General features: G+C 39.6%; 3 protein-coding genes across 5 annotated transcripts; 2 read left to right on the forward strand and 1 right to left on the reverse strand.

Annotated features, from left to right (window-relative positions):
* Positions 1–519: 519 nt before the first annotated feature.
* LOC145456534 (m7GpppX diphosphatase-like) lies at positions 520–6,522 on the reverse strand. The gene is made up of 7 exons (XM_080334675.1): positions 6,283–6,522; positions 5,730–5,878; positions 4,742–4,882; positions 4,209–4,344; positions 3,071–3,159; positions 2,310–2,427; positions 520–2,005 (listed from the first exon to the last, which is right to left on the reverse strand). Exons 1-7 carry the CDS (start codon positions 6,431–6,433, stop codon positions 1,863–1,865), a joined length of 927 nt encoding a protein of 308 aa, XP_080190801.1. The 5' UTR covers positions 6,434–6,522; the 3' UTR covers positions 520–1,862.
* A 355-nt stretch (positions 6,523–6,877) lies between these two features.
* On the forward strand, positions 6,878–9,085 carry LOC145456646 (DNA polymerase epsilon subunit 4-like). Of its 3 annotated transcripts, none has more exons than XM_080334741.1 (2): positions 6,878–7,030; positions 7,896–9,085. In XM_080334741.1, exon 2 carries the CDS (start codon positions 7,928–7,930, stop codon positions 8,291–8,293), a length of 366 nt encoding a protein of 121 aa, XP_080190867.1. In that variant the 5' UTR covers positions 6,878–7,030; positions 7,896–7,927; the 3' UTR covers positions 8,294–9,085. The 3 variants fall into 3 exon arrangements, with proteins under 3 accessions (XP_080190867.1, XP_080190882.1, XP_080190873.1); XM_080334756.1 differs by having other exon boundaries at positions 6,881–7,030; positions 7,921–9,085; XM_080334747.1 differs by having other exon boundaries at positions 6,901–7,030; positions 7,901–9,085.
* LOC145456399 (U3 small nucleolar ribonucleoprotein MPP10-like) lies at positions 9,033–15,501 on the forward strand. The gene is made up of 7 exons (XM_080334518.1): positions 9,033–9,534; positions 10,489–10,995; positions 11,486–11,668; positions 12,193–12,428; positions 13,482–13,667; positions 13,781–13,912; positions 15,322–15,501. Exons 1-7 carry the CDS (start codon positions 9,033–9,035, stop codon positions 15,421–15,423), a joined length of 1,848 nt encoding a protein of 615 aa, XP_080190644.1. The 3' UTR covers positions 15,424–15,501.
* Positions 15,502–16,762: the final 1,261 nt, after the last annotated feature.

Raw genomic sequence — 16,762 nt, forward strand, 5'->3', positions numbered from 1 at the left:
GCCGTGGAGTATAATTTAAGTCGGTATTGTGGCAAAACACGTAGATATTCAGCTAAGGGAGGGCGAATTTCCGAAGCACTGCTAGTTTCCACCGACGACAAAGGCTATTTCACCAAGCTATACACTGCCCGGGAGGCTGCGACCAAGACAAGCTTTGAAGTAGGCCTGTCCTAAATACATTTCAATGTCTTGATAAAAAACGCGTCTGTTGGTTAAAAAGAGTTTAAAAGGTATCATGCCTACGATTGTTTTGAATAATGACGGCGAATAAATATTATTTTAGTTGATTAACCCTCACTTTCTCATTGCCTAATATCAATACATCCACTGAGCACCATGTATCAACATGTGATTCACTGCTTTCAATTTAGAAATACAATTATTACGACGCAGAACATAGTTAAATATTTTGACTCGGGCCGCCTAGGTATTATCTGCTTTCATTTGGCCCGCGTGGACAACTAATTACCTACCCCTGCCTTTGGGTACGATCGCAATTTAACATACATGCCGCCAAAATTAAGACACTGATTTTTTATTGAACTATGACGTCCATCCTAGCTATTTCTATCCAGCAGCTCATCTCGAAGTTGCTCTGGAATAGTGGTTATGTTATGTATATCACAGTAAAATGGATTTTTGCAAACATTTGAATCACGCTGATTGACCTTACTATTCCTACTTGTTACTTGTTCCACAAACCCCAACAAAACATCTCTAAACAGCAATATGTTTGTATCAGTAGGCTATTGACAATTTGGCAATTAAAATGAGTTTGTAGGAAGGATAGATATTTCATGTCAGAAGGTCATTCGGTTGATGCGACTCTGAAAATGTAGCAGTAATGAAGCGAAACTGCCTCGTAATTTCTCTATTTCGAAAATGAAATAAAAATACGGTAATCAACCATCTTGTAAATTTAGAGGCTTCGCGGACCCAATGAAAATGCTTCGCGGACCCCCGGTTGAGAACCACTGGTATAGACGCTGTCTATGTTTGTCAGCTAAAATAGAAGGTAGAATACGAAAACAGAGAAAGTTTAAACGATTTGATATGATGCAATACACTACCCATCAATACATCCATGAGATAACATCGCAGCCTGCTCCGATTGTTGGCGAGTAATATAAACGTACCACCTATAATCGTTTCATTCAAGTCCTACAACAGGGTTGGTTAAGGCGAGCACTGAGCACTCAAGAAAACGGAGATACATTGCTATTAGATTACGGTAAGGCTAATTTGAGACAACATGAGCTGTAGTCTGATCAATTCGTTTGCGGTCAATTGATTTGTCATATAATAGACCTACCAATGGAGGCACGGTAAAACTTAAAATCACGAGTCACACCAGCGTATTGCGAGCAATCGAAACACGCAAGATTCACTGATTTGGCGATTTCGTCGACTCCAGTTACTGGATGACTTGGCATGGACTTGTAAATTTTCCTCAAACGTCGAGTCATACGAAAAAGTTGAATCGTCCCAGCACTGAAAGGGGGCGTACAATTTCAGTAGCCTAATTGAAAGCCTGTTCTTATTTGAGTACTCAAACTGTTTCCAGTAGTCTGCGAAGGTAAGAAATCTAGGTGATATATTGGCATGATTGGCAGAATGCGTGCAACAAATGAGTAGTTCACCGATTATTTTGTGTCACATAATACATCTGCACACGTGTAAATAACGTGACTAAAATAAAGAGCTTAAGTAACTGCATTAAAATGAAATTATACTGCAACTGCATTGATAATTGTGTTTCACAGTCAATCGATCTCAATGTAAAGCCAGCAAAATCATGATGGCTGGCAGAATCTCTGATCACAAAAACCTTTGGGTTTACTGTCCAGTGTCCATGCATTTCATCAGTTTGACTTTTGAAGAGCGATCGTTAATTTGTCCTCCTTTCTGCCCACGAATGTCAACGTCTTTGTCTGATAGTAGTTGGCAGCAATTTCGATGTTTTGGATGATATCACTAAGCAAATGCGCCCTGGTGACAGTCGTCCCTGGGTTGAAATTGAAATGTGTTACAATAAGAAAAGAGACTTCACTACAGACACTGGGAAGATTTCAAATGGAGAATCTGACTATTGTTTTGAATATGCAAATTTCAGATCTATTCTCTGTATGAGGAATGGGCACTTTCTTCAGTCGGTAGGGTAGGATAACGGAGTGAAGTTTTCCAACAATGAAGTGATGCCGCACATCCGCTGTGACGCAGCAAAAACAGATGTCACAGAATGTGCGAACCCTTGCCGTGAGGGTTCAGACATCAACTAGACATATAGTTACGTTGAATATCATCCTCACCTGGCGCATCAAAGTCATTGTGTGTGAAATGAACATGGAGATGATAATACGACGGCTGATAGTGAACATATATCCGCAACTTCTCCTTTGGAATGTTGTATTTGTCAAATATTGCTTTCTGAAACAAGATAAAAACAAGGTATCACCATCACAGTATTTGTGCAACTGCAAATCCATTGCAGCTCCACAATGGACAAAGCCATACTAGCAATAATAATCATAGGTGATCACTAGGGCTATTTTTTTTTACCTACAAAGGAAGATTTTGACCTAATAAATCAAAATTTTGACATTTTTTGACCTTAAAAAACCTAATTTTGATCTAACGTATGCAAATTAGGTGTTTTCCCACATAATGCTATAATTGTACTACTTGTCTTCATATCTGGTTGGAAATGTCTGTCTTTGCGAAGTAGTTTGGACTGAAAAAACTTTTTGACTCAAAAACTTACAAATTTTTACATGAAAATACTTCATCTCAACGAAATCTGGCCCTATAAAGAATTCCAGTAGTTACGTCACGTATTATGGTAGAAATAATTAAAATTTGTTGTACAACGAATGATACTTTTCTACATTCTCGGGTAGAAAGTGTCTGTCCTAAGTAAGTAGCTTGCCAAGAATGAAGAAAGAATGTTCAACAGCAGCACTTGTTCGCAGACAACGCTGAAGTTGTGCGTACACTGCTGGTGACACACCGTGTTGCTTCATTCTGACAGTGGTGTCTACATCACAATTTGCTAATACCGTTTATCTCTTACCTGTCCTTTGCTTAGAATTCCTCTCAAAAGCGGAAGGTGTTCTGCAGTGAGGTCCCTTAACGACTTTATGCCTCTTTTGTGAATAAGAGCTGAAACAGAGGATACAATGCCCTTCATGGTACATATGCCAACAAGCTAGATTTCTACTGGATGCAGATTACTGGAGGATTGGTTGACCGTATAAAATGGCGTGATACCTTGTAGCTGTAGCCATAGTATACTAATGTATGATGAAGAGCTTCTTGGAGGTACAGAACTTCAATATACAATTAAATAGTATATTCATATTGAAATGAACCCGAATATTTTCGGCTGACACTCGTCAGGGGTAATCGTCAGCAACTAGTAGAGAATTGGAAAGAACATTGTATATCAACAATCGTATCACAAAATATGACGTCACCAGCATGAAATTTCGAATGAGAGAGCGTTCAATGTACTATTTTTAGGTGTACATTGAACGCTCTCTCATTCGAAATTTCATGCTGGTGACGTCATATTTTGTGATACGATTGTTGATATACAATGTTCTTTCCAATTCTCTACTAGTTGCTGACGATTTCCCCTGACGAGTGTCAGCCGAAAATATTCGGGTTCATTTCAATATGAATATACTATTTAAATGTATGATGAGGTTATCGCCAGATATGGTGTGGTACTTCTACTTTTTCCGAGTACTTTAGCAGGTATTGTCCAATCGGTTTAGATTCAAGTGTAGGACCGCTTCTGCTTCAATAGTTTCCTGATAGAATCGCATCTTTTTACATGTGAAAGAACCACTGGTTGAAATATCAGAGTCACAGTACATAATTGCAAAACCACAGCTATAGTCATTCTGTGGTAATTGAGGTGATGGGTCGTGTAATGTCAAGTTTTGTCACAAGTGTCTGACTGATGGAATTATCCCAATAAAAGTATGATATACAAAGTACTTTTGTAAGAATCTTACTTCTATTTGAATAGCATCAATCACGACTCTGATCATATCTGAATTCAGATACATTTTCACCAACCCTGACATCAGCATACTGCTTCTCTTCAAGGGGTCAGTTCTAACGGGGTGATGCAAAATATGATCGAAGTACTATATTTGAATAGCGTATTCTCTCTTGTCGACAATTATACAGTAATGCTCTACCAATTAAGTAAAGAGAATTGAGGTCGCTGACGTCCCACTTCATATCAGGTAACAAAATAAATCCTGTTTCCAAGTCGTCATCTTCAAATACAATCCTCTCCGATTCGGTTTGCTTGTCTAATATGTTGAAAACCCACTGAAACACAAGGCATCATGAATACAACTCTGACGTCGTAGAATCGAGGCTTGAAACTTCTCACAATCCATACCCGCTTTCTGACACATAGCAAATGGCTGGTGACACCCCATAAAACGGAACTAAGGCAGTTTATTTTAGTTGGTGACACCATAGTGGACATGCGGAGGAACATAACGTTATCATGTCAGCACCTACATTTTATATACTCTTCACGCAAATCCCGAGAAGCCATGCCAGTTAACGAAGATATAACTGTTTCACAAGTAAGTTTTTGGATTTGAAGTCACCTACCAATTGAGAAGACGGGTACTCTACCGCTACTCCAACTCCATCAGTTAAAATGCAAAACAGCAGGAATATTATAAGAACCTCTGAGCAACACTTATTACAATACCTGCACACTGAACTTATTCTCCTCCTCCAGATATGGGAGAGTGATGTTTTTATAATCGTCATACGTTTCTTCCACAACGACCACCTCTTGCTTTCTGTACTTGTCGATGTGCTTTTGCGTTGCCGGATAGATCATTGTTGTCTAAGGATGGCACTCACAATTAATTGTGATATTGCTATATTAACGACTGACAGCAAAGAAATAAACCCTCCAGTCTTGCTGGAGATTAACTGGTCAAAATGAACATAAAACATGACTATAGAGGCGAGGAATAGGAATACAAAGAGATGTGAGTATATATAAATTGAAGTACTGGAATCCGAGCCGAGTAATGGATGACACGGTTTAAGTCTAGTATTGATTTTACATCTTTCTTTTTAGTACCTGTAACACCACCTAAATTTGCAACTGAAATTTACTTGCCAAACAAGGATACTTAACACCAGAGGATGGCCATTAGCAGTGCTATGACATATTGCAAAGGTTCAGGATCACACGGAGTAACTTTGAGCTTCAAGGAATGGTTATCACCAAAGACTCAAGGTCATAGATATTCGTGGAAAAGTAACGGGATATCGCCTACATGAAACATAATATTCATTATTATCATTCATCATTGATTAATCATGTGTTTGGATTAGCTCCCTTATAATCATTTATTAAATGTTTCAAAATCGGATTGCAAGGTGTTTTACAAGTATGTGACATAATGATACTCCAATACACAATTTGACGACTAATACTCAGAATCGATACAGTCAAGTTTAATCGATTTTGCCCCGCCCTAAATATTAGGGTGGATAGATCACAGATGTAGGCTATAGTAAATGTATTAGAAGTGGATTATTTTGATTAGCTAGTACAATATTGTATATAAGAAAGGAAATTACTGTTATAATTAGCTGTAAACAAACAATGACACTGATCATAATTCCACATCATTGGTTATTATCAAATTCGGATATTTAAATGAAGGCAACAGGATAACCTTTAACATCCCATGCCTTGGTTTTGGTGTAGCAGAATAGGTGCTATAGATGTCATTTGATATAACTTGCTGAAGCTCCGTTTCACTCGAAAGTAACGACGCCAAGCCCTCTTCAGATGTGTCGAATGGTTTCTTTTCCAGGATAACGACTGCCAAAATTAGAAGAAAAACATTAAGGATTTATAGCCTACCATATTTGAAAGACCGGCTTATTCTATAGGCAGTGTACAATTGTACCAGAGGACAATGACACTTTTATGGAACAGGGCTGTTATAGAGAATGTTACAGAGAAGTAGCCTAATATGCCTATATTTTGCAATCCTGAACCTGAAGTGAACGTTCAGGATGGCACATGCCACATCATTTTGTTGATTGCCTTTATATCCCCTGCCCGGCCTGCCTTGCTTTTCATACAGTGTACATTGCCTCAGCGGGTGTCTGATCTCAAAGACTACTCCCAAGTCGTTTCGACGCCTTCCTATCTTTTCATTGTACCACAGTTTTGTGGTGTTTTGAATTATGAAAATATTTATTAACTGATACAACTGATACCTGCATCTTTATTTCCAGGTTCAACCACAGCATGTAAGAAAACAGATTTCTTGTCCTTCAACTCATTCAGGACGCGGGCTTCTTTAAATCCGTGAAATGGATGGATATCTATTTTCGCGACTTTGCAGGATGGTTCCGTGCTTGATTCCATTTTACCAGTATAAATCTTTCGCGGAGTGTTTGAGCACTATACGGCTTGACGGCGGCTGCCTGCTGTACTATACATTTCTGTTGTGGGGAATACCCTATAACAAATGTACATGTGACATAACTCATGCGTATCACTTGGTGCCGACAGGAATATCTCGCGCACCCGGAAAAGCTTTACTTAATCGACTTAATATCTCATTTGGTGACCAAGTTTCGTAACTTTCATCAAGCTATGAAATCTAATCTGGTTTAAAAATGAAATTAAACGACCAATCGATCTATCGCGGTGGAAGAGTATGAGATACCCCTTCGATTAATTAACAAATTGACAATTTTATTGAGATTTAAAGTATGAAATAGAAATGTTCAAAATTTTACATTGCGCTCTACTCTGTTGATAACCAATCTGTATCAAAAAATTACATTTACCATGATATTTATCCAACGTCTGCCTATCCCACTTGAAGTTTGGAAAATAGGCATTCTCATGCGTAAATAAAGATCCAGCGCTGAGGCCGACGCGGCGTTTTCACTGAGATTTAATGAGTGAAATAAATACGGCCAACGTAATCTTCTAACGATTCTTATTTCTCAACAGGTAAGGTATTGCCTACATATTTTGTACTTTAATTTTATTTCATCGTTCCTATGTTTTATTGCATGTGTTACCTTACATATACTTGTCCAGTGTCGAGCAATTTGACACGATTGCAAAGTTACCAAAATGGCAAATGACTTTTTTCGTTTGCAATTAATTTTGTTTCTTGTAAAAATATTTGCCCTAGTTATTATTTGGGGATTAACAAGGAGGCAAGGACTGTGCTCTTCCCTTCAGTCTTCAGCAATCAGCATTATACAAGCTTACAGCAGAGCATATTACCTCATCATGAACATTATTACTCCTATATAGGATATATCAAGTTAACCGTAATCTAGCAAAGTTTGGCGAGAATGTTTATCGCCTTGATCGTTTATACATGGGAAATTATTTGACTTTAACGGCAATGCATACTCTCATAAAGCCCTCTGTGATGAAACCAGACTTTAAGTTAACGATGTCAAAACATGTGAGCCTACTCAATCTATGTCATGTCACTAAATCTCAGCATATATTTTGACAATGTCAGGATAAGCATACCATAACTTGAAACCTAACCTTACCCACTCCCTTACGCATAGGCTGACATCACCAAGCAAGGCAAAATCATATGCCGATATCAGAAATAACACCACAATATACACAATGTGACAATGACATTAAAATCGGTGAAATTGCCACCAAAGTGTACTCGTACTCGTACTTGTTGACATCGCCAGAACAAATCCACCACTATTTCTCATATAGAACGACTTGATTCATATTTCATAGTATAGTTTAATTAAGTTCAACCTCACCTAAATCATATTCTGTGCACCTTTGTAGCATGAAATACATTTATAAAAACCATTATTTTTTCTGTTAGTTCAGTAATTGACACGGTAGTGCAGGTAACGCATGCCTATGGAAGAACCAGCAGAAATTTCCGGCATCACAGACCTGGACTCCCCCCAAATAGTGGAAGAAGACGAGACTCAAGCAAATGACGAAGACTCTGGTGAAAAGTCTGAAAAACTCAGCAAATTGCCGTTGGCCAGAATCCGAACGATCATCAAAGCTGACCCGGACGTAGCCGTCGCCAGCCAAGAGTCGGTGTTTCTTATTTCCAAAGCGACAGAGTTGTTCATCGACCGTTTAACGAAAGATATTTATCGAGTCACACAAGCGAATAAGCGAAAGACCATCCAAAGGAAAGATTTCGATATTGTGACTGACACGTGCGAAGAGCTTGCTTTCTTGGAAGGTGCTATTGACCTGAAATGAGTGTGACACATGACTATACGAAATGTCACAAGTTATACTCTCTGCGGCAATATGGGAGTGCCCCATGGATTTATGCAGGCATATCATTCATTTAGGCTTAGTGACTAACGCTGGGCACAAGATTTTTCGATTTTTTTCAGGATACCAAATTATGTGCTTTCACACTAAGACATCAAAAACACGTTACCTGATTGTTTACAAAGTGAAAATATTTTGGAAGATGTGTAACCGGCATTATTTCCTTGTCGCCGCAAAAACTACATATTTTAACTTCCCGACTCATTGTTACTGTAACGACATCATAGCAGGCGGTACTTGAATATTCTACTCGGAATTGATTGATTCACCCAGATTATTCCCAACCCAACTTGTGAGCTGTCAATTGTCATGATGTCGATATGTTTGGATCAAGTGTTCACAGGACTATATACACTGTTCAGGATGACAATGGTAATACCGTACAAGTTATAAACTGAGATAACTGGGCATACCCAAAGAGTCCAAAGACCCACTGCAATAGTGACGCTGGGCTTCAATTCCAAAAAGATTTTTCTGAAAATACTTTTCAGATCTGAACATTATAAAATGCTAAAATCTGTGCTAGATTGTAGTCGGAGTTTACTGACTGTGACTGGCCTGATGTTGTGGTTCAAGTCATGTGGTACCCCGGCCCGGAACATGATTCATGTCACAGTTGTCTTGAGAGATGTATAGAGTTTGTTCTGCATGATATCATTGGATGTACAGACAACGATTATTCTGTTTTACCACATTTTCTCATCTTTTTTTTAGGATCTCTATTCTATTGTTAGTGTATCAAACATACATTGTTACTCATGAGATCATGGAGCTTTCTTTCTTATCCTCTCTCAAAGAAAATTTAGGAGATCTTACAACGTCACCGCTTCCATTCCTACAAGGAGACACATCTACGTTTGAGGCGTTCAAGACTCAGTGCAAAAATATTTACGATTTTTCCAAGTCCCTGCACGTGTCTACGCGGCCCGATCCTATTCCAAAATTGTTGATCGACGGTTTTGATCAGGAACAAATATGGGGTCAACTCGAACTGCTCAACAAAAAGGAAGCAACGATATGCTCGAAGGCTGCGGAAATATTGACTGCAAATGAGGACGATATCACTTTTCATGATAAGCCCGAAAGTGAAATGTCTGATGAAGATGCTTCGTTAGATTCAGCACAAAACGATGATGATGCAGTTTCTGGCGACGGAGATCAAGGTAATGTCAGATCGTAATCATGTTGTGGTACGGTAGATATAACCTGAAATTCTCCCCTTTGAGTACCTCACTTGACTTGTTTCAGCCGATATTCAAGAGATATAGCATCTAGCTTGAGGCGTCTTTCTAAAGCTTTGGAGCATTCATTTGAACAGCTTTACAGTCATTTCTATGATTGGTATAATATCAGCGTTTCTCAAACTTGATTGACACAATGCCCCCTTGGCCATAATTGAGGCACCAAGTGCTCCCCCCTACCCCTATCAACAGAAAGTTGTTTCGCTTTTTGCTCACTCAAATAAAGCTGACGCTTGTGGCCTTTTTAGGTCAATATAATTCATTGGCAGTATGCTACGTCATTACATGTTATTTCAACATCATAACTCTGTAGAGATCTGACGACGGACACTATCAAGGAATAAAATTGTGCAAGCCAAATTCTCTTACATGTCACCGTACTTCATTGGGGTGCGTTAAGTTCTTGAAAATTCATCAAACTCTTTGTAAAGTTGTTTATATATGTGGGTACAATAAGCCTCGCTAGCCAAGATTTTCGTTTGTTACGATCGATTGGTAAGAAAACTCAATTTTGCATCCTAGTGAACATCTATGAAGAGTGTTGGTGACAATTTCAGATTGAATGCGGCTTGCACAGCAGCCAACGTTGACCCCATATTCATATATCTCTTAACGCACGGATACAGATATTAATTAATGTTATTATTAATGATGTTATCGGCGAACTTATAATAATCGATCCCACTGTAGTAGTGATAAATCATTCCACCTCTAAATCAGTAGGCCGCAGGTTCCAGTCCCATTTGGGTCAGACCAGAGACTTGGTGTACCCTGCCGACTTGATAACTTAACAATTCCTTTGCATCCGTGTCGTCAATGACTGATAGTTTTACTTCCTTGTGGCACATTGAACATTTTTATGTTCATTTGTTCCAGAAAGCGATTCTGCGGAAGGTTTTCATTTCGAGGAAAGTGACGAGGACGAAGTCGACCGTGACGAAGGCGAGTTTGCCGACAGAAAGAAAATCCAAACTTTCGAAAGAACCGAGGTGGACGACGACTTTTTCAGCCTACGCAGAATGGAGAAATTCCTGGAGGAGGAAGACAGAAAATTTGAAACGGGACAAAAGGAACCGAACGAAGACGACGTCGATTACTTTGAGGACGTTTTGTCGTCGGCAGACGAAGAAGATTCCGATCAGGAGGAAGATGATGCTCGCGAGAAGTCCACGAGGCATTTGAAGTATTCGGAGTATTTTGACGATCCCGATAGTCTGAAGACTATGGACTCGAGTCAAGTCGCATCAAAATCCATGGAAGTAACCGATAAGGCGAACGCCGGTAAAGACGAGTCACGATTTGAGAAACATCAAAAATTGCTTGCGAGAAAAATCGCGGTGTTGGAAGATAAATCGTTAACGCAAGCCGAATGGCAAATGAGAGGTGAGAGTTTTACAGGCTTTTATCGTTCCGCTTTTTGCCTGAGTTTTGAAGTGTGGAAATTTGGAATGTTCAAATGATTACTAGTAACTACGCCTGCATTCGAGCTACTTGCCACTTTTGCTTTTCACATCCACCGGATCTATGTCTGTCTGGTTGCATCCGCCTTGTGCTAGTAAACTTCAGGGGTGGACAGTAACAAAGTAATTATACTTTTTGCAATTGTGGAAGTGGCCTACTTCTATTACTTACTTACTTCTTTTAGACTACCGGTACTTTTCATTTCCACTATAGTCGTTTTGAATTGGTCGCAAAGACGATCCATCTCTCGATTTTGAAAACTGGCGGCTCGGCAATGGATGAGCAAATATCTTCAAAGCCTCGTCCTGAGCTACTTCTACTTGTACTCGAGTACCAGTAATGACTACTTCGACCACATCAGAATCATAACATGCCATCAACGCTTCTCGGCTCATCATCTGAATATGTACAGGGGAGGTAAAAGCTCACGCTAGACCGGAAAACAGTCTTTTGCAAGAGACGCTTCAATTTGAGAACGTAGCGCGGCCTCCGGTTGAAATCACTGAACAGCACACGAAAAGTATCGAAGACATCGTTAAGCAACGGATACTTGATGAAGCTTGGGACGATGTCAAAAGGATATACAAGCCAGAAGGTGATACTATCTAGTTTCTTCTGCCTTCTTGCATGATACGGTACTTCAACTGTTGGTTACTTACATTTTTTGCACTTTATTTTCTTTTGGCACTTTTTATTCTTCAACTTAACAAGCAACGTATCAGCAGGTATGGGTAACATGATGCTATTCTTACCGTGTATAGGCCTTTATTTTAAGATACAGAGACACTTTGAAATGATACAAGAAACTTCGAGTTGTTAAATCGGCAATTCTCAACCGTTCCCACCATGCAGCACCCTAGCGTTTTTAGTACTCAGAGTGCAAGATTCGGGAAGCTGATTACTTAAAAAGGCCACCACTATTCACAATATTAGTCACATCACCCACGATGTTATGGACATTCTCAAACCATCCTTTCTAAATTTAGGCCTCTTATCACTGACCCATCATTTTTGTTGATACGTTTGTTTGCCGATTCCAGAGGCTATAGATTAGGAAACCCTCTCATAAAGCGTTAATCTCAAATAATTATATAGCGTCATATCTGTTATTTTCATTAGACGACCCGCAGGAGTACAAGAAGCGGATCCTACTCGATTCCAGTCAATCCAAACTAACTCTGGGACAGATCTACGAGAAGGAATACATGGAAAAGATGCAGAAGACTGGCAAGAAGGACGCAGACGAGAAGGAGACAGAGGATCACGTCGCTATTCGGCGAGAGATGGACGATCTCTTCCGAAAGTTGGATGCGTTATCAAACTTTCATTTCATCGCGCCTCCGCCGGAACCCGAGGTGAGATGTGTTCAGGTTTACTGCTCAGATGCTATCAGTAACAAAGTACTACTCTTTTGAAGTACGGTAAGTAGGTTTTGCCCACTTGAACAACATATTCGAGTGGTTATGTTTCAGACCATTGCTCTTCAACCTTTTCTTGGAGTGGTGCACCCTGGTGGTGTGCAAAGTTGTAGAGCTCTGTCTCATGCACATGCACCCCTGTCAGGTTCAGCTACATAAACTGCGTGTGTCACCTAAAAAGAAGGTCATCATGTCTGAAATTGTAATATATTGCTTAATACAACTAAAAAAAACTTTGCATGGCTTTCATCTGGCTGCCAAATATCGGTCCATTCCCAGAGGCTAATTACTGAAATTAGGTCGACAAAATCACGAGTTTCACCCGCCGGATATGAGGCCCTGATTTTAAGTACAATGTTTCTCATGCACCCTTTTGTGCTGGTGCACCTCATGCAGATTCCGATGCACCCTGAGGTGCCCTGTCCACACCGGTTGAATATTACTGTTCTAGTCTAGTTCCACTTCTACATGATAGTTATTTTATCAAACCAACTTACTCTCTTATAGCAACAAGCGAAATTTATTCCACTTGAAGCTTTTCGACTGACTCTCATCAAATATCAGATATATACAATATATCATGCATTTAAATAGACTCGTGAAGAAGGTACAGAACTCCAATATACATTTGAATAATATATTCATATTGAATGAAACCCGATTATTTTTGGCTGTCGTTCACCACTCGTTCTGCACCAATAGCTATTCAATTGCATATATCAAATATCATAAATGTTATGAATTTACCTCAATTAGATATTATAATGAAATATTTAATTTAAAAAATAAAATCTCGCTCAAATTAGCACTAAAAATAGTGATGCAAATTATCCCAAACTACGCTCTACTTTTTAAATCCAAAGTATGTAATTAAGTAGTTCAAGTAGGCAAACATACTTAGGTACTCAGAAAAAGTTGAAATGCTTCCTTATGTACCATTGCACAACTTTGCACCTATGTTTGCATTCAAAACTGGGACCCTGTCAACAGATCAAGCTTATCACAAACGATCCCACGATCGAACGGGAAGAAGTTCAGCCTTCGCTCAACGCCGAATCTGACGTGCTGGCTCCTGAGGAAGTATTCTCGAAGAAAATGTCTGAGGAAAAGTCCTCTGTGGAGAAAACGTCGACTGACAAAAAACGCGAACGCCGGAAAAAGAAGTTACGGGTGAAGGTGAAGTTTCGTTTCGTCTATTCCTCATGAGATGCTGGTTTTCACGAGACCTTGATCTGTATTTCGAGTTCTTTCTGGTAGCTATGGTCACGCAACAGTCTCGTATGTTTCAGGCGCAATCAAAAGCAAAGTTGGAGCGTATGAAGAAGGTCAACCCCGAAAGCAAAAGGGTCAAACAAATCGAAGCTATCGATCAATTGAAGAAAGCTTCCAAGTTGCCGGGAAGTGGCACCAGAGTGCTGCAGGTATCCGTCACTACATCACAATAGATCCGTGAATTCAAGTCATTGTCAAAATATTTTCGCTCAAACAAAATCTTCATCCTGGTTACGCCTATGAACACACAACCTACCCCCAACATAACCACTAATCCAGTTGTTCTCAACCAGTGTGGGTGTGCTGCGAGAAACTGGCAAACAAGGTCGACAACAAAAATTAGGGTTGAATCAAAATTCTGAGTGTGGCGTGATCAGTGGTTCTATTAGTATCACTACTATTATTACTCAAGACACACAATATACAGTGCGATGCAATGAACAGATAGGAAGATGTCGAAACGACCAAGTGCGATCTCTCAATCTGATATCCTCAGTCTTAACCTTTCTTTTTTATGCTTACTCTCTTTTATCATTCTCTTCCTTGGATCAGTCCCTAATTAGTTATTTCTCTGGACTTTGGAGGATCTCAGATATACCTCTGACCCTTCGGAAGTTGCTACTGCCAAGAATCAAACGGGGGGCTCCAATTGTGATGGTACAGTAACTCGCCCACACATTGTAGCATTTGGGAAGTGATAACAAAACAATAGGTCAATTGGCAATTGAACCTTGATGTTGAGGTTTGGCTGAAGGTGTTGATCTTTTTTCTAGTCACCCCAGTCCTAATCGGGGGATGAACAGTGATATGGCGCAAGTTCATGACCTTTTTCTTTCTGTTTCTTCTTTTAGTCATCGTCTTGCCAAATTGACATCTGTGGTCATTTTACACCACACCGATATTGCTTATTATGATTCCTGAGATGAACTTATAGCACGGCCCCCTTTTGCTCCAGACTTTTTGTAAGACACCGCTTATGCGGATCGGATGAAGAGGACGAGCCTAGGTAGACCCTCCAACACTTAGGATGGGATTCCGGAGTCGACCTGGGTCAGACTCAAACCTGCACCCCTTGAACTTAACCCAATAGCAGTTTACCGTGAAGAAGTATTTACAATTGAATAGTATATTCGAGATTCATATTGAAATATACCCAAATATTTTCGGCTGACACTCGTCAGGGGAAATTGTCAGCAACTAGTAGAGAATTGGAAAGAACATTGTATATCAACAATCGTATCTCGAAATAAGAGAGCGTTCAATGTACTATTTTAAGATGATACACGAACTCCTTTTGTTGACAAAGTATTTTGATAAAGGTCGACTCCATGGCACACATGAAAGTGTAAGCGGCCCCTCCCGATGATGCGAAATCTATCGTCTCGATAATTTTTCGCGCACGCGGAGAAATATTTGTTAGCATTGCCAATATATATTCAGTTATTCACCCATGATGTATGTGCAACGGAAAATAATTTGGTTGCATAAGCCAAGCACTCTGATCGCCTACTGAAGAAGACTCTTGCCACCTCGGTGTTTAATATGTGTTCTCTTACAGGGCGGAAAACAGTCGAAAGAGAAGATGACGTCACAGAAATTTTTCTCAAAACTTCAGGAGAATAAAACAGCTGCGCCCGTGAAGAAGAAACGGCCCGTTTGATTTTTAGTTGATTACTTTCAATCAAGCAGTATGCTTTCGTGCGCAATAATATCACTACGTGTTTGTTGGTCGGTGAAACTACGGTTGTCGTGTGTGAAACTACGGTTTATGCTGTTGACAGAGATGAGCATGGATTAGGATTAGGATTTGAAAAAACAGGATTTGTGACATTTTGTCGGATTTGGATTATAGATTGTTTTCTGAACGGATTTGGATTGGATTCACCCATTTTCTGGGAGATCGATATGTCCTGTGGTGAATGGCGGCAACTTTATTCAGATCAGTTATTAATGTACTTATGGTTACTAAGATATCTTGAATCAAGGGAATCGTTGGTTGTGAAAGAAAATTTTCCAATTCCTCCCTTGCATAAATTAGCATTTTTTCTTAATTTCGAGTTAGGATGTTGATATTTCTTCGTCGGTCTTTTTAGACGCTATTTCTTGCTCCTTTCTTTCTTCATCGAGTCACGGGGGACGAGGATCGCTGGCGCTCACCACTACACGCTATCTCCCCCCGTCATTTGTTTCATTCAAGTTTGATTTCAAAGATTAATCCAAGTCGTTTCGACATCTTCCTTTTTTTTCATTGTGTCGAAGTCTTGTGGTGTATTGAAATGATGAAATTGTTAATAATAAATTGATTGATCAATTGACTGATTGAGCCATTGTGAAGGCTGAACAACTGAACTATATAAACAACAAATGAACCAAATGAATGAATGAATTGACGGGCCTCGAGTGCCTCCAGTGTGTGCTTCGAAATCTTTCTTCTCGATATCGACCCATCGGCGTCTTGCCATATTTCGCGGTTTCTTTCGCAGGTTAGCCTTGAGAATATTCTAAATGGGTTGCCAGATCTTCCACTAGTTGATGATGACAGAGTTAGATTTGTTGCGCAACGCTTAAGATGGTATAAAAGCATAGATATATAGAACTTACTAATTATACACCCTTCCCTACACACCGCTAGGCTCAACAATAGCTCACTCATCCTGTTATTCTTGAAGTAATAAACCGACCCTATGTTCCTAACCTCCATTGTCGCGGTAATAAGATCGTATTTTCGATTATGACCTTTATCGGTATCATAAGTAGCTGATGCCCTAATCACCCATAATTCGATAGAGATCCACCTGTACAAGCTCTCTTCACTATCCGCGTATCTGATGTTTCACGACGCGTTAAAGTAGATCCTATTGTTGGCAACACCCTCATTTGTTTTGAGTTTGGCGCTTGTTATAAAATATTTTGCAGAAAATATCAATTGCAGCAGCGGAATCGTAACTTACTTGCTGGCTGCTGCAATGCCAAGGCCGTGTAATAATTAGTTCGACATA

The sequence above is a fragment of the Botryllus schlosseri genome, chromosome 2 (genome assembly GCF_051294905.1).
Source record: "Botryllus schlosseri isolate E-star chromosome 2, Bs_hap1, whole genome shotgun sequence".
Lineage (NCBI taxonomy): Eukaryota > Metazoa > Chordata > Ascidiacea > Stolidobranchia > Styelidae > Botryllus > Botryllus schlosseri.